We start from the raw sequence: 25,199 nt of genomic DNA, 5'->3' as shown, positions 1-25,199 counted from the left end.
AATTCAGTATTTATTGAAACTGAATTTATGCATTTGGTGGAGGTATATTTTGACCTATGGTTAGAAATTGTTGGTGTCAATAATTTCACTTACAATTGATTCAGATTAATGTTTGAGTCCAAACAGTTTGTACGCTTACTTTTGTTGGTGAGAATTAGCATTTCCATGCTAATTAAAACATACATATTTTAGGTTCTTGGTGTTTTGTTGGTGCCTCACAACATGTGGCCAGTTTGAAGCAAGTTGTCCCATAGATGGTAAGACACGTTGAAGTTTCATTGTTTGAAGATGCCAAATGTGTTCCATAATTCCTAAGGATCTTAATATGAAACTGAACCATTGATTTTGTGATGTCAATTTATTTTGAGTTATTTTTATATGTTCAGTGGTAGAGCTGTGATTGTTAATTATCTGAACAATGTGCAATGAAAAGAATGAATGTGATAAAACAGGTATTTTGATGGAATGTTATATATTCATATACATTGTTTCAGACTTGTATTATAATATACAAACTACAGTAATAAAAAGGAACTTGCAGCCTCAACGGAGTTGTGTCGTTGTAAAAGAGCCATCCCCGTTACAGTTGCAATCTGTGGTCTGACATAAAAACACCAGTATATATGGAGGTTCTCTGTTAGTTGCAATGCATGGTCTGACTGACATAAAAACACCAGTATATATGGGGGATCTGTTAGTCGCAATCTGTGGTCTGACATAAAAACACCAGTATATATGGAGGATCTGTCAGATGCAATGCATGGTCTGACTGACATGAAAACACCAGTATATATGGAGGATCTGTCAGTTGCAATGCATGGTCTGACTGACATAAAAACACCAGTATATATGGAGGATCTGTTAGTTGCAATGCATTGTCTGACTGACATAAAAACACCAGTATATATGGAGGATCTGTTAGTTGCAATGCATTGTCTGACTGACATAAAAACACCAGTATATATGGAGGATCTGTTAGTTGCAATGTGTGGTCTGACATAAAAACACCAGTATATATGGAGGATCTGTCAGTTGCAATGCATGGTCTGACTGACATAAAAACACCAGTATATATGGAGGATCTGTTAGTTGCAATGTGTGGTCTGACATAAAAACACCAGTATATATGGAGGATCTGTTAGTTGCAATCTGTGGTCTGACATAAAAACACCAGTATATATGGAGGATCTGTCAGTTGCAATGCATGGTCTGACTGACATAAAAACACCAGTATATATGGAGGATCTGTTAGTTGCAATGTGTGTTCTAACTGACATAAAAATGTAATTTTTATGATAAAATTAATATTTTATACTTATCCTGACTCATGATTATTTGCTTTCTCATCCTCTCTTCCGAACAGTCAAGTGGAAACTTGAATCCTTTCAATTCCCTTGAAGCGAACGTACAATCACTCACCCTTTATTACCTCCCCTGGTTTCCCGCCAAAACCTGGCACGTGACCTCCCATGCCTTGGTCCTCACTCTCTCCGAAATATGCCCCACTCAGGTCTACAGGGAAACCCGTGTGGTGAGAGGGGACGGTTGGGAGGGCTTCATCTCATGAGTCAGGACAAGTATAAAATATTAGTTTTATCATGAAAATTACATATTTTTCCTTATCCTGACTAATGATTATTTGCTTTCTAAAACCGACGGATAGGTGGTGGGTCAGCCACCTACGGGATTCCCTGCATGATTGTATTCACGTCAGCGTTCGCTCGATTTACCCCCTGGGAATTTTCTTCATCTGCGGCTAACTTCAATATTATCTTGATGTTAATTGGGGGACCACCTTCTTATACATTCGTATTAGAAGTAAACTTCTTAAGCTTTGTGGATTTAGCATACTAGACATTGTGTTGTCTAGATATTCTGCAACGATCCAATATGTTTACGGTAAGAACATTACCGAAACTGGTATCGCAACCCATCTGTTAAGGCAAGAACATTACCATAACTGAGTCTATGTATCACTCATGCTCTGTTTTATCTCGTAAAACAGGGGAACATGGACTCTTAGCCGATGGCAATGGAACAGTTGCCTGGCGTCAACGAGTCTGCGTGACAAGGGTGAGATTCTTCATCGTCTGGCCGCCATAGTGAGTTGCTGCGCTACGACTAGAGGGCCGAATTGATGTATACCAGATACATCTTCCGTGGGGATGTCTCTCAGGTAGTGGTTAGCGAAGACAGTGTCTGACTTCCAAAAGCAGCCTTCCATTATAGATGATATTGAGCAGTTTCAATGTAGGGCGAGTGTCGAGGCCAATGCTCTTACTTCATGAGGGTTAGATGATCTTGGAGGTTCTAACCCTGCTGCTTTGTAGGCCCTTAAGATCACCTCTCTGATCCAAAAGGAGACCGTAGTACGGGAGACTTCTACCGTCGTAGCGGGTGATAGCGGGATAAATAGACGCTTGAACTTCCTCCTTCTCATAGCAGATTTCTGCAAGTAGATTTTCAGCGCTCTGACCGGACATAGTGATAGATCTTGAGTGTCCTGTGGACCCAAGATAGTTGATAATGCTGGAACGTAAAATTGACGATCCGGTTGTCCCAGCAGCTGATTCTTGGCTATAAAGTCCCATCTAAGGCCTAGATGGACTGCTTCCCTTCTTCCAGTGTCGAATCTCGTACGGCTCACTTATGAGGTGCTGTAGTACTATATTGAGGTCCCAAGCTGGTGCCCTGAACTTCTGTTGTTGATCTTCTAACTTGAATGATCTCAGCAGGGCTATAAGTTCAGGCACTTTGGTCAATTTCACCCCTGTCTTCATGGTGATGACCGAACTGATTGCTGCAAGATAAGTAGACAATGTGGAACCCTTCAGATGTCTAGTGGACCTCAAATTCCACAAGTAATCTGCTACTTGTGGATTAGTCGCTCTTCTGGCCGTGAACTTATGTTGAGCAGCATACTGTTCAAAACTTCTCCACTTGTCATCATATAGATTACGTGTAGATCTACATAGAGCTAAGGTTACTGCCTTGGCTGCTCTAGTGGAGTATCCTCGACTCTTCAACCAGTATGTGATATGTTCCATACGTGTAGCTGGAACGCTTTTGGGTTGCTGTGTCGCTGCTTGGTGTGAGGATGGACGAGTAGATTCGGCCAGTCTGGGAGTCGTAGTACAGGTTCGCCGTGAAGATCTATGAGGTCTGGGAACCATAGTCTTGTTGGCCAGTAAGGCACTACCAAAGTCAGTTTTAGGACCCTCGTCCGGTTGATCTTGCGAAGTACCTCTCTTCCCATGATATGGCTGAGGCCTCGACAGCCCATGCCAGCGGGTCTGGCACTGGCGAGACAAATGTTGTCACCTGATTGTTGAAGCGAGTCGCAAACAGATCTATGTGAGGACAGCCTAGCTGGGCTGTTATCCACTGGAACACCTCCGGATGTAACTTCCGCTCTGTGGGAGATGGCCGTACTGGTCTGGATAGAGCGTCTGCTAAGATGTTCTTTGCCCCTGCCATAACTTCGTCGTTGAGATGTGCCCCCCAACCTTGGAGGGACGCATCCACGTAGAGATGTCTGTTGTAATTTGGCTCTCTCAAATAGGTTCCACCGCAAACATTCGACTTTATTGTCCACTAAAGCAAGGCTTGCTTTAGATGTTGTGCGATGGCAAACTTCTGGACATCGTCTAGATGCTCTATCAGGAACCGTTGTAGCGGACGAAGTTGTAATCTTCCTCTGCCTCAATAGACCCAAGATTCGCTGCCATGTTCTCAAGTCTAGTGGATTGTTGAGAGCGTCTGGTATGCACGACTGGATGCTCTGCCATCGGTCGTCTGGCACCAGAATGCGATTTTCTGACGTCAGGAATCTGATGCCTAAGAATTGTAGATCTTGGGTCGGCTCCAACTCCGACTTCTGATGATTTACCAGCCAGCCCAACTGTGTCAATAGGTTGATCGTAAACTGCAGTTGTAGTTTGAGTTGATCTGCATCTTGATGTGCCTGGATGCCGTCGTGTAGGTAGAAGGCACTTCGTACGCCCCTCTGATGTAGATAAACGACAATCGGTTTGGTTATTCGCGTAAATAACCACGGGGCCGACGAAATTCCAAACGGCAGTACCTTCCATTGGTAATGACGACCTTCGAACAGGAATCTCAGGTATTTCCGTGATTCTGGATGTATTGGTATATGCAGATAGGCATCTTGCAGATCTATGCTGGCCATGAAGTCGGATAAGATGTCTCAGCTGAGGCAGATGTAACATCTTGAACTTCTCTGGTTTCAACAGGTAATCCTTGTTGAAGCTCTTCATATTGAAGATTAGACGGAACTTCTCTTGGAAGTTCTTCTTTGGTACCAGGAAAATTGGAGAATAATACCCGGGCATCAGTCCGCGTTGATCGACTACCTCTACTGCATCTTTTACCACCAACATCTCGACAGCTTCGGTGAGCTTGTCTCGCTGTAGTTGCAGGTACTATAAGACCCAGGGTTGATCTGTCAACGGTGGTGTCGACTGCAACGGGATGCTGTAGCCCTCTTGTAAGACTTCTGTGACGTAATCGTCCCGTAGTATTCTCCAATTTTCCCAGTATAGTCCCAGACGTCCACCAACGGATGACGGTTATACCGGAACGGCTGGGGGTGGAAGCGACCAGTCGCTCCAAACCTTCTCTTCAGTAACGGGATCTTCTGCTACTGCTGGAGATCCTGCCTCGGCCTGAGTAACTTCTGACGTTACTGGGACGACGAAAAGATCCCATGTTGCCGCCAAGTGAAGTCGCAACCTTCTTATCTTTGGCTCTCTGAATACCAGAGAAACGGGATCTTAGTTGACTACGCTGAGTTGATTGACGCACCATGGTGTTCATCGTCTGTACGGACTTGAGCAACATCAAGTCTTTGGAGTCTTGAGATACTTCACGTGACAACTGCCGGATGCCACCGTCAAACAGGGTAGGCACTGCCCAAGGCTTCCTTAGTAAAGGCTTGGTGTAGACATCTGGCCACGTACTGGAAAAGGGTGATGCCCGCCGATTATTGCATGTGTTGACTGCTGGTTGTATGTAGGATTATTGCATGTGTTGACTGCTGGTTGTATGTAGGAGTATTGAACGTGTTGGCTGCTGGTTGTATGTAGGATTATTGAACGTGTTGGCTGCTCGGCTGCTGGTTGTATGTAGGATTATTGCATGTGTTGACTGCTGGTTGTATGTAGGATTATTGCATGTGTTGACTGCTGGTTGTATGTAGGAGTATTGAACGTGTTGGCTGCTGGTTGTATGTAGGATTATTGAACATGTTGGCTGCTGGTTGTATGTAGGATTATTGCATGTGTTGACTGCTGGTTGTATGTAGGATTATTGCACGTGTTGACTGCTGGTTGTATGTAGGATTATTGAACGTGTTGGCTGCTGGTTGTATGTAGGATTATTGCATGTGTTGACTGCTGGTTGTATGTAGGAGTATTGCACGTGTTGGCTGCTGGTTGTTTGTAGGATTATTGCATGTGTTGACAGCTGGTTGTATGTAGGATTATTGCATGTGTTGGCTGCTGGTTGTATGTAGGATTATTGCATGTGTTGACTGCTGGTTGTATGTAGGATTATTGCACGTGTTGACTGCTGGTTGTATGTAGGATTATTGAACGTGTTGGCTGCTGGTTGTATGTAGGATTATTGCATGTGTTGGCTGCTGGTTGTATGTAGGATTATTGCATGTGTTGGCTGCTGGTTGTATGTAGGATTATTGAACGTGTTGGCTGCTGGTTGTATGTAGGATTATTGAACGTGTTGGCTGCTGGTTGTATGTAGGATTATTGCATGTGTTGACTGCTGGTTGTATGTAGGATTATTGAACGTGTTGGCTGCTGGTTGTATGTAGGATTATTGCACGTGTTGGCTGCTGGTTGTATGTAGGAGTATTGAACGTGTTGGCAGCTGGTTGTATGTAGGATTATTGCACGTGTTGGCTGCTGGTTGTATGTAGGAGTATTGAACGTGTTGGCAGCTGGTTCTATGTAGGATTATTGCATGTGTTGACTGCTGGTTGTATGTAGGATTATTGCATGTGTTGGCTGCTGGTTGTATGTAGGATTATTGCACGTGTTGGCTGCTGGTTGTATGTAGGAGTATTGAACGTGTTGGCAGCTGGTTGTATGTAGGATTATTGCATCGTGTTGACTGCTGGTTGTATGTAGGATTATTGCATGTGTTGACTGCTGGTTGTATGTAGGAGTATTGACATGTGTTGCAGCTGGTTGTATGTAGGATTATTGCACGTGTTGGCTGCTGGTTGTATGTAGGAGTATTGAACGTGTTGGCAGCTGGTTGTATGTAGGATTATTGCATGTGTTGACTGCTGGTTGTATGTAGGAGTATTGCATGTGTTGACTGCTGGTTGTATGTAGGATTATTGCACGTGTTGACTGTTGGTTGTATGTAGGAGTATTGAACGTGTTGGCTGCTGGTTGTATGTAGGATTATTGAACGTGTTGGCAGCTGGTTGTATGTAGGATTATTGCACGTGTTGACTGCTGGTTGTATGTAGGATTATTGCACGTGTTGACTGCTGGTTGTATGTAGGATTATTGCACGTGTTGACTGTTGGTTGTATATAGGATTATTGCACGTGTTGACTGCTGGTTGTATGTAGGATTATTGCACGTGTTGGCAGCTGGTTGTATGTAGGAGTATTGAACGTGTTGGCAGCTGGTTGTATGTAGGATTATTGCACGTGTTGACTGCTGGTTGTATGTAGGATTATTGCACGTGTTGGCAGCTGGTTGTATGTAGGAGTATTGAACGTGTTGGCTGCTGGTTGTATGTAGGATTATTGCATGTGTTGACTGCTGGTTGTATGTAGGATTATTGCACGTGTTGTCTGCTGGTTGTATGTAGGATTATTGCACGTGTTGTCTGCTGGTTGTATGTAGGATTATTGCACGTGTTGGCTGCTCGGCTGCTGGGTGCATGGACAGTGTAAGTAAACTTAGGCTCAGTATTATTCGTTACACTGCTATACTGAGTCTAACAAAACCTAGTAGAAGGTCGCGTCAGCTAACCTTTGAGCGACCTATGACCATCCAATCAAACGCGAGATGGCTGAACGGATTTAACCAATCAGACAACAACTACTGGTTAGGGTGCGCCGGGACTTACAAAGCGGTTTGGGGATTTTCTCTTCCCTGATAGCTGACACTGATCTATCAACAAATGAAAATATGCATAAAACAGATATTTGACATGCAGAAAGTAGGCTTATGGGTTCTTAATGACATGGTTACTATTTGCTTATATTTTCGCAAGATGACATCCTTGAATATTGACAAAAACGCTATTTTCAGCGACTGCTTTACTCATTGAGTGTATCACTCGGAAGCGATCGTGCATAAAATAGCATTCGGAATCGTTCGAGTTTTTTAGGTAAAGGTTCAAACGGTATGTGCGAATGTTAACTTTCGCGATTTGGTAAGCTGTATTCTGATTGGTCAGTCCAAAAGGTTAGCTGACGCGACCTTCTACTAGGTTTTGTTAGACTCAGTATAGCAGTGGAACGAATAATACTGAGCCTAAGTTTACTTAGACTTGGTGCATGGACACACTACTGTGTCAACCACAGCGTAGGTTTATATCTACAGTCTGTTTCATTATTGTGCCACGTTATAATAATAGTCTATATACGAAGTCATTTTGTTCATTACTGTAACATGTGACCAGTAAAGTACCCTGTGTTATATTGTATTATTGTGTAATACCCACATAAGATTACAGACAGGCACATTTGTGTATCTTATTCTTTATGAAGGCATATGTTCATCACATGTGATTTTTATCTGATGTATATTGTGTAAATATTGTTATGATAGAGTGTCTTCTTCCCCTATGGAATCCAAGATATCACACTCACAACCCATAGCCTGTGGTTCATAACGGATGGTAATACCACTATTTCATGGCTGCAGCACCAGTATAAACTCTGCTGGTTGAAATGTATGGTGAGACTGACTGAAACCTGATGATAATGATCATGATTTAATCTGCAAACAAGTTGATATATTCCAGACATATTTACTTACAGACTGCAGTCATACAGATGGAAGAAAACATTTAGTGTCTGTGGATAGACTCTCACCTTGATGTACTCAAGCTCAGATTGTGTTGGTGGCAGTCCAGCATTCAGCCTGTGTGCCTCCAACCCTTTCTCTCTCACAACGCCCATTCCAAGTCGGCGAATCACATGGCCTGGGAAATACTGTTCCGGCACAAAGTAGTTCCTGCTCAGGGTCTCCTGGTCTCCAAACTCGGACTGTAGTGCCAGACCTGCCAGGCAGACTGCTTGCTCCTCGGTGCAGAGGGCGCGCTCCTCCAGCACATCATGGCGCAGTTGAAGGTACAGCAGGTGGTGGCTGCTCAGGTGTCTGCAGATAACCATCACAGATATAGTCAGGTGTCTGCAGATACCCATCACAGATATAGTCAGGTGTCTGCAGATACCCATCACAGATGTAGTCAGGTGTCTGCAGATAACCATCACAGATGTAGTCAGGTGTCTGCAGAAAACCATCACAGATGTAGTCAGGTGTCTGCAGATAACCATCACAGATATAGTCAGGTGTCTGCAGAAAACCATCACAGATAAAGTCAGGTGTCTGCAGAAAACCATCACAGGTATATACAGTCAGATGTCTGCAGATAACTATCACAGATATATACAGTCAGATGTCTGCAGATAACCATCACAGATATAGTCAGGTGTCTGCAAAAAACCATCACAGATATATACAGTCAGATGTCTGCAGATAACCATCACAGATATAGTCAGATGTCTGCAGATAACTATCACAGATATATACAGTCAGATGTCTGCAGATAACCATCACAGATATAGTCAGGTGTCTGCAGATAACCATCACAGATATAGTCAGGTGTCTGCAGATAACCATCACAGATATAGTCAGGGTGTCTGCAGATACCCATCACAGATATAGTCAGGTGTCTGCAGATACCCATCACAGATATAGTCAGGTGTCTGCAGTTAACCACAGATATAGTCAGGTGTCTGCAGATAACCATCACAGATATAGTCAGGTGTCTGCAGAAACCATCACAGATATAGTCAGGTGTCTGCAGAAAACCATCACAGATATATACAGTCAGATGTCTGCAGATAACTATCACAGATATATACAGTCAGATGTCTGCAGATAACCATAAAAGATATAGTCAGATGTCTGCAGATAACCATCACAGATATATACAGTCAGGTGTCTGCAGATAACCATCACAGATATAATCAGATGTCTGCAGATAACCATCACAGATAAATACAATCAGATGTCTGCAGATAACCATCACAGATATATACAGTCAGATGTCTGCAGCTAACTATCACAGATATATACAGTCAGATGTCTGCAGATAACTATCACAGATATATCGTCAGATGTCTGCAGATAACTATCACAGATATATACAGTCAGATGTCTGCAGATAACTATCACAGATATATACAGTCAGGTGTCTGCAGATAACCATCACAGATATATACAGTCAGATGTCTGCAGATAACTATCACAGATATATACAGTCAGATGTCTGCAGATAACCATCACAGATACAGTCAGATGTCTGCAGATAACCATCACAGATATATACAGTCAGATGTCTGCAGATAACTATCACAGATACATACAGTCAGGTGTCTGCAGATAACTATCACAGATATAGTCAGATGTCTGCAGATAACCATCACAGATATAGTCAGATGTCTGCAGATAACTATCACAGATATATACAGTCAGATGTCTGCAGATAACTATCACAGATATATACAGTCAGATGTCTGCAGATAACCATCACAGATATATACAGTCAGATGTCTGCAGATAACCATCACAGATATAGTCAGATGTCTGCAGATAACTATCACAGATATAGTCAGATGTCTGCAGATAACCATCACAGATATATACAGTCAGGTGTCTGCAGATAACTATCACAGATATATACAGTCAGATGTCTGCAGATAACTATCACAGATATATACAGTCAGATGTCTGCAGATAACCATCACAGATATATACAGTCAGATGTCTGCAGATAACCATCACAGATATATACGGTTAGATGTCTGCAGATAACTATCACAGATATATACAGTCAGATGTCTGCAGATAACCATCACAGATATATACAGTCAGATGTTTGCAGATAACTATCACAGATATAGTCAGATGTCTGCAGATAACCATCACAGATATAGTCAGATGTCTGCAGATAACTATCACAGATATATACAGTCAGGTGTCTGCAGATAATCATCACAGATATATACAGTCAGATGTCTGCAGATAACTATCACAGATATATACAGTCAGATGTCTGCAGATAACCATCACAGATATATACAGTCAGATGTCTGCTGATAACCAACACAGATATAGTCAGATGTCTGCAGATAACTATCACAGATATAGTCAGATGTCTGCAGATAACCATCACAGATATATACAGTCAGGTGTCTGCAGATAACTATCACAGATATATACAGTCAGATGTCTGCAGATAACTATCACAGATATATACAGTCAGATGTCTGCAGATAACCATCACAGATATATACAGTCAGATGTCTGCAGATAACTATCACAGATATAGTCAGATGTCTGCAGATAACTATCACAGATATAGTCAGATGTCTGCAGATAACTATCACAGTTATATACAGTCAGGTGTCTGCAGATAACTATCACAGATATATACAGTCAGATGTCTGCAGATAACCATCACAGATACAGTCAGATGTCTGCAGATAACCATCACAGATACATACAGTCAGATGTCTGCAGATAACTATCACAGATACATACAGTCAGATGTCTGCAGATAACTATCACAGATATAGTCAGATGTCTGCAGATAACTATCACAGATATAGTCAGATGTCTGCAGATAACCATCACAGATATAGTCAGATGTCTGCCGATACTCTAGCAATATCTAGCGGGGGGACACCAGAAATGGGCTTCACACATTGTACCCATGTGGGGAATTGAACCCAGGTCTTTAGCGTGAGGAACAGATGCTTTAACCTTTAAGCTACTCCACTGCCCCTCTACAGCAGATACCCTTAAGTGGCTGTTGTGCCAGTGGCAGTTTTCTTGGATTTGTTGAATAGTGTTTTCTCTCAAAAGGGTTCTACTAAGAAGGCTGATAGGACAGTAGATAAACTCCACTTAGGGAATAATCTTGGAATGAGGACCTTTTAGAGTAAACATTGAATCTTGAAATACTCTCTGAGCCTGGACACAGTCATCTATGTAGGCCTCGAAGACAATCCCTTTGGCTTGGAGAAACCGAGTAATAGGCTTCGGGGCCCGAGTGAATAACCACGGGGCCATGGAAATTCCAATTGGGAGGATGCGCCGCTGATAGTGGATACCCTCGTAAATGAAGCGGAGAAACTTGCTATGTCCGTGAAATATCGGCATGTGGAGATAAGCATGTTGAACATCCAGACTGACCATATACTGGCCCGGCTCGAGGATGGTGCAAAGTAGAGCTACCGAGTGTCTAAAGTGTCTATTGTGGTTCTCAGAACAGCTGACTGAGCTGCAGGATATGTCCTTTGAACCGGGTGTAACGTCAAGGGAGAAGAGCCTACTATGGGAGGCTTGCATCCCGTGGAAATTGTTGACTGAACGAACGCATCGTCAAAAATCGTCTTTGCATAAATGCCAAGTCTTCCGCCGACTGGAGAATCCACAACCAGCACAACTGGAGGCGGAAGATCCCAGTCGTGTGGTGATGTCATCGAGTCACTGTTTTGAGGATCCTGCCGCATGTGTCTGGTCGGACTTATAGGCGCTTTGGGAACTGGTGAAAGGACGCTGCTGTCTCCTGAGAGGAATACGGTAGGAGGATCAACCGCGAAAAGGAGCAGAAGACAAAGTACGCAGTTCTGGGTTTTTAGGGACATAATGCACCTGGAATCGTCAACCTGCAGTCATTGAAACTTCAAAAGTTCCAGACACCTGGAGCTGAGTATCCTGACTAACTGTGACAGCAACATCTCTAATTGCCTCATTGAAGAGCATCCGTCCGGACCATGGCTGTCGATCTTCCACCAAAAAAGGGGAGTAGGTCCATTGTTTAGTTCCCAACAATACAACATCGTCGTCAATGGGTGGTGAAGCAACCTAAGTTAAGCAAAAGCATGAACATGCACTGCAGCTAGGTTAAACCGGGGAGTGGCAAACCCATTCTTTACTTTCCGTAAATTGTTTAAAACTTCATCCAGAGACGTAGCCAATTGTGTGATACAAGGCCTGACCTAGCTTCATGTCACAGGAAGACAGCAAATCTTCTGAAGACCTACGCCGTGGTAGTTTCAAATTATCTGCAATCCACGTCAGAAGTTGCGGGGTCTCCACAGCATCAATACTGCCCTCTGATGTAGAGAGGCACTCCGACAGGGGGATGGAGTGGCAGAAAGGTTAGCTTCATCTAAAGAGGGACCAGATGAAGGATCCTGCAATACCTGTAGTAACCGTTTGGGGAGGGTCCCAGCCAAGAGCATTGGCTACTGCTCGAACTGCTGCATCAAAGTGAAAAGCCTGGGGACCAGAACTATCCCATGTATAATCCTAAGATACATGAATAACAGGTCGGGAAGACGTAGTGGGAGCTGGTGCTGTCATCCGAGATGAGATCGCCAACGTAGATGGTGTAGTAGAAATAGACAAAATCTGTTGAAGTGACGTCAAAACAGGTTGTTTTGGGACCGCCACACTGACAGAAGCCGACAAACTGGCAGGGATCACTGTACTGTTACATATAGCCAAGACCGTAGAACTAAGAGAGAGCGCCACACTGTATTGAAGTGCCGAATCAAACGAGAGCAGTGCACTGGTCTGAAACACCAAACCAAACGAGAGTAGCGCACTGGACTGAAGCGACGAACTAAACGAGAGTGGCGCACTGGTCTGAAGTATCGGACCAAACGGGAGCCACACACTAGTCTGAAGTGCCGAACATAACGGGAGCAGCGCACTTGTATGAAGCGCCGAATCGGACGGGATCAGCCCACTAGACTGAAGCGCCAAACTGAATGGAATCGGCGCACTGGTCTGAAGCGCCAAACCAAACATGAGGTGCACACTATGCTGGAGCGTCGAATTAATCGGAACCGCCAAACTGAGGGGAATCGTCAAACTAGAAAGCATCACTGGAGTTGATGGAATTGCCGTCAATACAATAAGTGATTGTAGAAATGGAGATCACCGAACCGTAAAATTGAGACACACTGCCACTTGGAGCTGACACTGCCATTCCTTGTGATTGAGAGATCATCACGAGAGCCATTCAACAAGACTGGAAAGGCGAAGTATGAAACACCACCACTCAAGTGGGAGAATCAGCATGTCTAGTAACTGGACTAGAAGTATGAGGACAGAATAGTCGTTGTAGATTTTCACAAGATAAGAGTCCGACAGATCATCTAAAAAAATCCTCCTCCGGAGAAGGTGAACAAAGCCGAGCAAACTTATAAAGACGATCCAGCTTAGATTGTTTAGAAGCTGAGGGACCCTCAGAAAGTCTCCTACGGTCCCTGTCTGCCACTCACCTGCTACCAACCTTACAATAAACGGCAAAATCATCATCATATATGTTAGAACAGAAAGACCAACTACGAGACCAATCGCATCAGCTGATGTGATCCACGCATCAAGTATTGGGATCTGCAGCAGAAAAGTTTTTTCCACCCCCTTGACGTGTCCAAGACTGGTAGCTGTGAGGAATGATCAGGTGGTAGAGAGGCCAGAAGATTTTGTTCAACTTTGCCTACAGCACGTTTCCAGACGATGGTCTAAGTAAGAAAGAGAAGTGCATACTGCGAGATAGGATAAGTTTTAAAAATTTCAAATTATATCTAAAGTATAGCTTCAGTCGGTTCATAAGTTGGATCAAAACCTCAGAGTCAGTTTTGATCCTTCCCTTAGAAAGTGAGATTACTCAGATTCTAGATCTTTTGGGGTTGAAAATGCATTGTGTATTGATAACATCCCAGGTCAAGGTGCCAGTTGACAATGCCAGCGAAACCTGACAATGAAACAGCTGAGATCTTGTACCTGGATACACATTGTTTCCAAGAACATAAGCCTTACCTAAGATCTGTCACAGCATCAACGTAGTATTTGACTCTGAAGTGAAGGGTGAGGGTGATTGTGGAGACACAGCCTTTGTTCCAGTCCCTCCAACCTTCTGGCGCCACCTTGTGGAGTTTTGTATCACCCTCCAGGAAGAAGTGCTCACTCTCTGTCAACACCAACAAAACATCACCTTAATTCTGTTGCCACATGAATATTTCAAATCCTATATAACTACCATTTTCTCTCTTCTGTTTATACAGTGTATCAATGTATTATTATTTTTGTTGTCTTGACACATGAACCAATAATTCTACACATCTTTCATTACTGTGGTATGTTAATACATACATTTATATCATAATCTGTGATGTACCAGATACTGAAAATCTATAAAGTTGTGGCCTTCAGTTGAGTGGAACCTGTTTCTTGCATGTTGTATTACATCAATACCTGACAAAGGGGCAAGGAAAAGCCCAGAAACATTGTGTATAGAATAAACAAGAAGTTGACATCCATAATATTTTGTTTTATACTTGTCTAATACCAACTTCAATATGCCTCGCAAGAACCTACATCAATACCATTTCAAATTATTTTAGGAGTCTTTTGAATATCCTTCAGAAGTTCTGTCACTGTGTATTACCATTGACGTATGACAGACCAAAGAAGAAGAACTCAACAATGCCAAGGTGAGCAATGACAGCATCAAACAGCTGACGTCCAGTGGTGCTGGGATCCACAGTAGACTCCAACTTCTGCCCGGTTAAGTGAATGATGACCACACGGCGAGCAAGGGATGGGTTCTTCAAGCTCTGTGAGAAAATAATGGATAGAAAAGATGTGTGGTTAAGCCATGAAGAGTAAAAATGAAAAGATCATAATTAGAGAGATGACCAATGCAGTGTAATAAAAAGATGACATCTTTTCATTACACAGCATTGGTCATCTCTCTGTCCCTTTTCATTACACAGCATTGGTCATCTCTGTGTTATCTTTTCATTACACAGAATTGGTCATCTCTCTGTCACCTTTTCATTACACAGAATTGGTCATCTCTCTGTCACCTTTTCATTACACAGCATTGAAAATCTGTCTATCTGTCATCTTTTCATTACACAGCATTGGTCACAGCTCCTAAAAATATGATGGATTAAGGGATGTGGGAAGCAGTAACTGGTGGCAGGGACAGGATAGAGAGCTCCATACACAGGATATCACTGTGGGAAGCAGTGACTGGTGGCAGAGATAGGAAAGAGAGCTCCATACACAGGATATCACTGTGGGAAGCAGTGACTGGTGGCAGAGATAGGAAAGAGAGCTCCATACACAGGATATCACTGTGGGATGCAGTGACTGGTGGCAGAGATAGGAAAGAGAGCTCCATACACAGGATATCACTGTGGGAAGCAGTGACTGGTGGCAGAGACAGGATAGAGAGCTCCATACTCAGGATATCACTGTGGGATGCAGTGACTGGTGGCAGAGATAGGAAAGAGAGCTCCATACACAGGATATCACTGTGGGAAGCAGTGACTGGTGGCAGAGACAGGATATAGAGCTCCATACACAGGATATCACTGTGGGAGGCAGTGACTTGTGGCAGAGATAGGAAAGAGAGCTCCATACACAGGATATCACTGTGGGAAGCAGTGACTTGTGGCAGAGATAGGATAGAGAGCTCCATACACAGGATATCACTGTGGGAAGCAGTGACTTGTGGCAGAGATAGGAAAGAGAGCTCCATACACAGGATATCACTGTGGGAGGCAGTGACTTGTGGCAGAGATAGGAAAGAGAGCTCCATACACAGGATATCACTGTGGGAAGCAGTGACTGGTGGCAGAGATAGGAAAGAGAGCTCCATACACAGGATATCACTGTGGGATGCAGTGACTGGTGGCAGAGATAGGAAAGAGAGCTCCATACACAGGATATCACTGTGGGAAGCAGTGACTGGTGGCAGAGACAGGATATAGAGCTCCATACACAGGATATCACTGTGGGAGGCAGTGACTGGTGGCAGAGATAGGATAGAGAGCTTCATACACAGGATATCACTGTGGGAAGTACGAGAACTTACCTCCCCTTGCAGCGGCATGGTCAGTTTAGTGAGGGGTTTGCTGGCTCGGTATGAGAACTCGAGGCCAACAAACTCCTGAAACACAAAATACATGAGTGAGTTCATGAGTGAGTGAGTTAACGTCAACACAGACTGTGAGACCTACAATGCTGACTTTGAGGAAAGTCTTGGTGCCTTACCTTTGTTTGGTTGTTCAGTCTTGGTTTACTGGTGTCAACCGTGGACTGCAGGGTGTTGGATACAGGTAGATCCTCTTCAGCTCTACACAGTGACAATCAATTTTTAAAGTATCATAAAACATGAAAACATTTTACATATAATGATGTTTATGCAGAAACTTTTACTAAACACAAATTACAAATGCAATCATTTCAATCAAATTAATATTGGTCATACACTTCAAAATACATTTTGAAAAATCAATTATAGCGGAATGAATGTTAGAGTACGGGATTAGGGACTTAACAAAGGCTTAATTTGGAAATTAAGCCTTTGGAAGGACCTGATGCAGTTCCACCATTGTGTATACTACTACACCAGAAATGGGCTTCACACATTGTACCCATATGGGGAATCGAACCCAGGCCATCCGCATGATGAGAGGACGCTTTAACAACTAGGCTACCCCATCGCCCCATGAATGTTATAAAGCATCATACATCCAAGTACACGATGGCCAGATACACCCATGTAATATAGAAAGCGGTAATATCTGGTGCCTCTGAGACTCTTGTGAACTCTGAGGGGAACCTTGCCAATCTAATCACTTGTCTCTTTGAGAACTGTTTGAGAAAAATTACATGATCCAATAATTCACTCATTATAGTTCCATCAACTTATAAATGCTTGATTCAAAATAATAAACAAAGAATCAACATATCAGTGCCATCTATTTTTTCTACACACAGAACAGCCTAGGTATCATTACGGATTGCCTACTGCAGTCACCTCTGTATCCTTTGTTTGTGCTTGTTACCTTACCATGAGGCATGTACTGTACCATGTGGCTGTTACCTTACCATGAGGCATGTACTGTACCATGTGGCTGGTACCTTACCATGAGGCATGTACTGTACCATGTGGCTGGTACCTTACCATGAGGCATGTACTGTACCATGTGGCTGGTACCTACCATGAGGCATGTACTGTACCATGTGGCTGTACTACCCTACCATGTGGCATGTACTGTACCATGTGGCTGGTACCTTACCATGTAGCATGTACCTGCATGTATCGGTACCTGAGTATGTGGCTGGTACCTGAGTATGTGGCTGGTACCTGAGGTACCTGAGTATATGGCTGGTTCCTTAGTATGTGTATATGGCTGGTACCTGAGTATGTGGCTGGTACCTGAGTATGTGGCTGGTACCTGAGTATGTGGCTGGTTCCTTAGTATGTGTATATGGCTGGTACCTGAGTATGTGGCTGGTACCTGAGTATGTGGCTGGTACCTGAGTATGTGGCTGGTTCCTTTGAGTATGTGGCTGGTACCTGAGTATGTGGCTGGCTACCTGAGTATGTGGCTGGTACCTGAGTATGTGGCTGGTACCTGAGTATGTGGCTGGTTCCTTAGTATGTGGCTGGTACCTGAGTATGGCTGGTACCTTAGTATGTGGTTACGTAGTCGTTACCTGAGTATGTGGCTGGTACCTGAGTATGTGGCTGGTAATGGCATGTGGCTGGCAATACTGAGTATGTGGCTGGTACCTGAGTACGTGTGGCAACTGCTGAGTACGTATTGGTCTCCTGAGTATGTGGCTGGTACCCGAGTATGTGGCTGGTACCTGAGTATGTGGCTGGTACCTGAGTATGTGGCTGGTACCTGAGTATGTGGCCTTATTGTAGTGTGGGCTAACCTGAGTATGTGGCTGGTACCTGAGTATGTGGCTGGTACCTGAGTATGTGGCTGGTACCTGAGTATGTGGCTGGTTCCTTAGTATGTGGCTGGTACCTGAGTATGTGGCTGGTACCTGAGTATGTGGCTGGTTCCTGTATGTGGCTGGTACCTGGTACCTGAGTATGTGGCTGGTACCTGAGTATGTGGCTGGTACCTGAGTATGTGGCTGGTACCTGTGTATGTGGTACCTGAGTACCTGAGTATGTGGCTGGTACCTGAGTATGTGGCTGGTATGTGGCTGGTACCTGAGTATGTTGGCCTGGTACCTGAGTATGTGGCTGGTACCTGAGTATGTGGCTGGCTACCCGAGTATGTGGCTGGTACCTGAGTATGTGGCTGGTACCTGGTATGGCCTGGTACCTGAGTATGTGGCTGGTACCTGAGTATGTGGCTGGTACCTGAGTATGTGGCTGGTACCTGAGTATGTGGCTGGTACCTGAGTATGTGGCTGCTGGTACCTGAGTATGTGGCTGGTACCCGAGTATGTGGCTGGTACCTGAGTATGTGGCTGGTACCTGAGTATGTGGCTGGTTCCTTAGTATGTGGCTGGTACCTGAGGTATGTGGCTGGTTACCTGAGCTGGCTGGTACCTGAGTATGTGGCTGGTACCTGAGTATGTGGCTGGTACCTGAGTATGTGGCTGGTGACCTGAGTATGTGGCTGGTTCCTTAGTATGTGGCTGGTACCTGAGTATGTGGCTGGTACCTTAGTATGTGGCTGGTACCTGAGTATGTGGCTGGTAAATCCTGAGTATGCTGGTACCTGAGTATGTGGCTGGTACCTGAGTATGTGGCTGGTACCTGAGTATGTGGCTGGTTCCTGAGTATGTGGCTGGTACCTGAGTATGTGGCTGGTACCTGAGTATGTGGCTGGTACCTGAGTATGTGGCTGGTACCTGAGTATGTGGCTGGTACCTTAGTATGTGGCTGGTTCCTTAGTATGTGGCTGGTACCTGAGAGTATGTGGCTGGTTCCTTAGTATGTGGCTGGTTCCTTAGTATGTGGCTGGTTCCTGAGTATGTGGCTGGTACCTGAGTATGTGGCTGGTTCCTTAGTATGTGGCTGGTTCCTTAGTATGTGGCTGGTACCTGAGTATGTGGCTGGTTCCTTAGTATGTGGCTGGTACCTGAGTATGTGGCTGGTACCTGAGTATGTGGCTGGTACCTGAGTATGTGGCTGGTACCTGAGTATGTGGCTGGTACCTGAGTATGTGGCTGGTTCCTTAGTATGTGGCTGGTACCTTAGTATGTGGCTGGTACCTGAGTATGTGGCTGGTTCCTTAGTATGTGGCTGGTACCTGAGTATGTGGCTGGTACCTGAGTATGTGGCTGGTACCTGCTGGTACCTGAGTATGTGGCTGGTACCTGAGTATGTGGCTGGTACCTGAGTATGTGGCTGGTACCTGAGTATGTGGCTGGTACCTGAGTATGTGGCTGGTACCTGAGTATGTGGCTGGTACCTGAGTATGTGGCTGGTACCTGAGTATGTGGCTGGTACCTGAGTATGTGGCTGGTTCCTTAGTATGTGGCTGGTACCTGAGTATGTGGCTGGTTCCTGAGTATGTGGCTGGTACCTGAGTATGTGGCTGGTACCTGAGTATGTGGCTGGTACCTGAGTATGTGGCTGGTACCTGAGTATGTGGCTGGTTCCTTAGTATGTGGCTGGTACCTGAGTATGTGGCTGGTACCTGAGTATGTGGCTGGTTCCTTAGTATGTGGCTGGTGCCTGAGTATGTGGCTGGTTCCTTAGTATGTGGCTGGTTCCTTAGTATGTGGCTGGTTCCTGAGTATGTGGCTGGTACCTGAGTATGTGGCTGGTTCCTTAGTATGTGGCTGGTTCCTGAGTATGTGGCTGGTTCCTGAGTATGTGGCTGGTACCTGAGTATGTGGCTGGTTCCTGGTATGTGGCTGGTACCTGAGTATGTGGCTGGTACCTGAGTATGTGGCTGGTTCCTTTAGTATGTGGCTGGTACCTGAGTATGTGGCTGGTTCCTTAGTATGTGGCTGGTTCCTTAGTATGTGGCTGGTACCTGAGTATGTGGCTGGTACCTGGAGTATGTGGCTGGTACCTGAGTATGTGGCTGGTACCTGAGTATGTGGCTGGTTACCTGAGTATGTGGCTGGTTCCTTAGTATGTGGCTGGTACCTGAGTATGTGGCTGGTACCTGAGTATGTGGCTGGTTCCTTAGTATGTGGCTGGTACCTGAGTATGTGGCTGGTTCCTTAGTATGTGGCTGGTTCCTTAGTATGTGGCTGGTACCTTTAGTATGTGGCTGGTTCCTGGTATGTGGCTGGTACCTGAGTATGTGGCTGGTACCTGAGTATGTGGCTGGTACCTGAGTATGTGGCTGGTTCCTTAGTATGTGGCTGGTACCTGAGTATGTGGCTGGTTCCTTGAGTATGTGGCTGGTTCCTGAGTATGTGGCTGGTACCTGAGTATGTGGCTGGTACCTGAGTATGTGGCTGGTTCCTTAGTATGTGGCTGGTTCCTTAGTATGTGGCTGGTTCCTTAGTATGTGGCTGGTTCCTGAGTATGTGGCTGGTACCTGAGTATGTGGCTGGTACCTGGTGTATGTGGCTGGTGGTACCTGAGTATGTGGCTGGTTCCTTAGTATGTGGCTGGTACCTGAGTATGTGGCTGGTTCCTTAGTATGTGGCTGGTTCCTTAGTATGTGGCTGGTTCCTGAGTATGTGGCTGGTACCTGAGTATGTGGCTGGTTCCTTAGTATGTGGCTGGTTCCTTAGTATGTGGCTGGTACCTGAGTATGTGGCTGGTTCCTTAGTATGTGGCTGGTACCTGAGTATGTGGCTGGTACCTGAGTATGTGGCTGGTTCCTTAGTTTGTGGCTGGTACCTGAGTATGTGGCTGGTTCCTTAGTATGTGGCTGGTTCCTTAGTATGTGGCTGGTACCTTAGTTTGTGGCTGGTACCTGAGTATGTGGCTGGTTCCTTAGTATGTGGCTGGTACCTGAGTTTGTGGCTGGTACCTGAGTATGTGGCTGGTTCCTTAGTATGTGGCTGGTACCTGAGTATGTGGCTGGTACCTGAGTATGTGGCTGGTACCTGAGTATGTGGCTGGTACCTGAGTATGTGGCTGTTACCTGAGTATGTGGCTGGTACCTGAGTATGTGGCTGTTACCTGAGTATGTGGCTGGTACCTGAGTATGTGGCTGGTTCCTTAGTATGTGGCTGGTACCTGAGTATGTGGCTGGTTCCTGAGTATGTGGCTGGTACCTGAGTATGTGGCTGGTACCTGAGTATGTGGCTGGTACCTGAGTATGTGGCTGGTACCTGAGTATGTGGCTGGTTCCTTAGTATGTGGCTGGTACCTGAGTATGTGGCTGGTACCTGAGAATGTGGCTGGTTCCTTAGTATGTGGCTGGTGCCTGAGTATGTGGCTGGTTCCTTAGTATGTGGCTGGTTCCTTAGTATGTGGCTGGTTCCTGAGTATGTGGCTGGTACCTGAGTATGTGGCTGGTTCCTTAGTATGTGGCTGGTTCCTTAGTATGTGGCTGGTACCTGAGTATGTGGCTGGTTCCTTAGTATGTGGCTGGTACCTGAGTATGTGGCTGGTACCTGAGTATGTGGCTGGTTCCTTAGTTTGTGGCTGGTACCTGAGTATGTGGCTGGTTCCTTAGTATGTGGCTGGTTCCTTAGTATGTGGCTGGTACCTTAGTTTGTGGCTGGTACCTGAGTATGTGGCTGGTTCCTTAGTATGTGGCTGGTACCTGAGTTTGTGGCTGGTACCTGAGTATGTGGCTGGTTCCTTAGTATGTGGCTGGTACCTGAGTATGTGGCTGTTACCTGAGTATGTGGCTGGTACCTGAGTATGTGGCTGGTTCCTTAGTATGTGGCTGGTACCTGAGTATGTGGCTGGTTCCTGAGTATGTGGCTGGTACCTGAGTATGTGGCTGGTACCTGAGTATGTGGCTGGTTCCTTAGTATGTGGCTGGTACCTGAGTATGTGGCTGGTTCCTTAGTATGTGGCTGGTTCCTTAGTATGTGGCTGGTTCCTTAGTATGTGGCTGGTTACCTGAGTATGTGGCTGGTACCTGAGTATGTGGCTGGTTCCTTAGTATGTGGCTGGTTCCTTAGTATGTGGCTGGTTCCTTAGTATGTGGCTGGTACCTGAGTATGTGGCTGGTACCTGAGTATGTGGCTGGTACCTGAGTATGTGGCTGGTTCCTTAGTATGTGGCTGGTTCCTTAGTATGTGGCTGGTTCCTTAGTATGTGGCTGGTTCCTTAGTATGTGGCTGGTTCCTGAGTATGTGGCTGGTTCCTGAGTATGTGGCTGGTACCTGAGTATGTGGCTGGTACCTGAGTATGTGGCTGGTACCTGAGTATGTGGCTGGTTCCTTAGTATGTGGCTGGTACCTGAGTATGTTGCTGGTACCTGAGTATGTGGCTGGTTCCTTAGTATGTGGCTGGTACCTGAGTATGTGGCTGGTACCTGAGTATGTGGCTGGTACCTGAGTATGTGGCTGGTTCCTGAGTATGTGGCTGGTACCTGAGTATGTGGCTGGTACCTGAGTATGTGGCTGGTACCTGAGTATGTGGCTGGTACCTGAGTATGTGGCTGGTACCTGAGTATGTGGCTGGTTCCTTAGGCAGGTACCTTAGTATGTGGCTGGTACCTGAGTATGTGGCTGGTACCTTAGTATGTGGCTGGTACCTGACCATGTGGCTGGTACCTTACCATGTGGCTGGTACCTGAGTATGTGGCAGGTACCTTACCATGTGGCTGGTACCTTACCATGTGGCTGGTACCTGAGTATGTGGCTGGTACCTGTGTATGTGGCTGTTACCTGAGTATGTGGTTGTTACCTTCGTGTTTTATAGTCGGGAATAAGGAAGGAGAGGTCGGTGCTGAAGATGCTGTCTTTCTCACGATCTACCATTAGCAGGGCGGCCTCTGACCCGTACTGTGCGTGGATGCCAGGCATGTAGCTCCCTGTAAGTACAGACATCATTGTGCCATCATCATACATATTGTATCAAATAAAAAAAGATTAAGTTCTAAGTATAATACTAAAAGTATAATGTTGAATCTCACCTAATGTGCAGGAAATGAGAGACACAGTTGAATGAGTGTCTGACATGCTTTCTGCACCATCGCCCTGTGACCATTCCTGACTGACATCCACTCCATACTTGCCCTGACGTAGAGCACGTAGTTTCCGCTGACGATCTTTCAAACGCATGTATTTCTGGTAAGCAGAGTGTTTCATTCCAGGAGAAAGGAATCCCTGGCTCCGCACAGTGTGGTAAGGAGGTGGTAGCTGGTACTGTCCTATTGGTGATGTACTTTGTGGGTCCTGCTGTAGAGTTTGTTCAGTGGTATCTGCACAGGAAACAGCTGGAGGTATGTTCTCATCATTTTCAAGAGGTATTGCCACAAAAATGGCTGATATTTCCTGTAATCTTTGGTTTGACTCCACCCATAAAACAATTCAATCAAAATGTCACAATACTGGTTAGAGCAGCAGCCAATGTTATTATGTCTCAACTACAGAAAACATTTCCTGTCAGTGTTTACAATGGATGGACCCAGGAAACATTTCCTGTCAGTGTTCACAACGCATGGACCCAGGAAACATTTCCTGTCAGTGTTTACAACGCATGGACCCAGGAAACATTTCCTGTCAGTGTTTACAACACATGGACCCAGGAAACATTTCCTGTCAGTGTTTACAACGCATGGACCCAGGAAACATTTCCTGTCAGTGTTTACAATGCATGGACCCAGCAAACATTTTCCGTCAAGTGTTCATGGACCCAGGAAACATTTCCTGTCATGGACCCAGGAAACATTTCCTGTCAGTGTTTACAAGCAACAACATTTCCCTGTCAGTGTTTACAAGCATGGACCCAGGAAACATTTCCTGTCAGTGTTTACAACGCATGGACCCAGGAAACATTTTTCCTGTCAGTGTTTACAACGCATGGACCCAGGAAACATTTCCTGTCAGTGTTTACAACGCATGGACCCAGGAAACATTTCCTGTCAGTGTTTACAACACATGGACCCAGGAAACATTTCCTGTCAGTGTTTACAATGCATGGACCCAGGAAACATTTCCTGTCAGTGTTTACAACGCATGGACCCAGGAAACATTTCCTGTCAGTGTTTACAACGCATGGACCCAGGAAACATTTCCTGTCAGTGTTTACAACGCATGGACCCAGGAAACATTTCCTGTCAGTGTTTACAACAATGCATGGACCCAGGAAACATTTCCTGTCAGTGTTTACAACAAGCATGGACCCAGGAAACATTTCCTGTCAGTGTTTACAACACATGGACCCAGGAAACATTTCCCGTCAGTGTTTACAACGCATGGACCCAGGAAACATTTCCTGTCAGTGTTTACAACACATGGACCCAGGAAACATTTCCTGTCAGTGTTTACAACGCATGGACCCAGGAAACATTTCCTTTCCTGTCAGTGTTTACAACGCATGGACCCAGGAAACATTTCCTGTCAGTGTTTACAACACATGGACCCAGGAAACATTTCCTGTCAGTGTTTACAACGCATGGACCCAGGAAACATTTCCTGTCAGTGTTTACAACGCATGGACCCAGGAAACATTTCCTGTCAGTGTTTACAACGCATGGACCCAGGAAACATTTCCTGTCAGTGTTTACAACAAAATGGACCCAGACCCAGGAAACATTTCCTGTCAGTGTTTACAATGCATGGACCCAGGAAACATTTCCTCGTCAGTGTTTACAACATTTCCTGCATGGACCCAGGAAACATTTCCTGTCAGTGTTTACAACGCATGGACCCAGGAAACATTTCCTGTCAGTGTTTACAACGCATGGACCCAGGAAACATTTCCTGTCAGTGTTTACAACGCATGGACCCAGGAAACATTTCCGTCAAGTGTTTACAACGCATGGACCCAGGAAACATTTCCTGTCAGTGTTTACAACACATGGACCCAGGAAACATTTCCTGTCAGTGTTTTCATACAAGCGCATGGACCCAGGAAACATTTCCTGTCAGTGTTTACAACGCATGGACCCAGGAAACATTTCCTGTCAGTGTTTACAACGCATGGACCCAGGAAACATTTCCTGTCAGTGTTTACAACGCATG

General features: G+C 45.1%; 1 protein-coding gene across 1 annotated transcript in view; it reads right to left on the bottom strand.

Moving 5' to 3' along the window:
* LOC124269234 (tyrosine-protein phosphatase non-receptor type 13-like) overlaps positions 1 to 23,497 on the bottom strand; it is a 223,031-nt gene extending 199,534 nt beyond the window's left edge. Inside the window, exons 1-7 of the mRNA XM_046704256.1 lie at positions 23,147 to 23,497; positions 22,918 to 23,044; positions 16,377 to 16,458; positions 16,198 to 16,272; positions 14,761 to 14,929; positions 14,133 to 14,283; positions 8,099 to 8,384 (exon numbers count right to left, since the gene is read on the bottom strand). Of these exons, the coding sequence (XP_046560212.1) occupies positions 8,099 to 8,384; positions 14,133 to 14,283; positions 14,761 to 14,929; positions 16,198 to 16,272; positions 16,377 to 16,458; positions 22,918 to 23,044; positions 23,147 to 23,321 (1,065 nt within the window). The 5' untranslated portion in view covers positions 23,322 to 23,497. The remainder of the gene's footprint in view (positions 1 to 8,098; positions 8,385 to 14,132; positions 14,284 to 14,760; positions 14,930 to 16,197; positions 16,273 to 16,376; positions 16,459 to 22,917; positions 23,045 to 23,146) is intronic.
* Between the last annotated feature and the right edge of the window lie 1,702 nt (positions 23,498 to 25,199).

Source organism: Haliotis rubra, unplaced genomic scaffold (genome assembly GCF_003918875.1).
Source record: "Haliotis rubra isolate DU_JTF1 unplaced genomic scaffold, ASM391887v1 Scf1011, whole genome shotgun sequence".
Lineage (NCBI taxonomy): Eukaryota > Metazoa > Mollusca > Gastropoda > Lepetellida > Haliotidae > Haliotis > Haliotis rubra.
The sequence above is the reverse complement of the archived record's forward strand: the minus strand, read 5'-3'. Positions and strand labels throughout refer to the sequence as shown.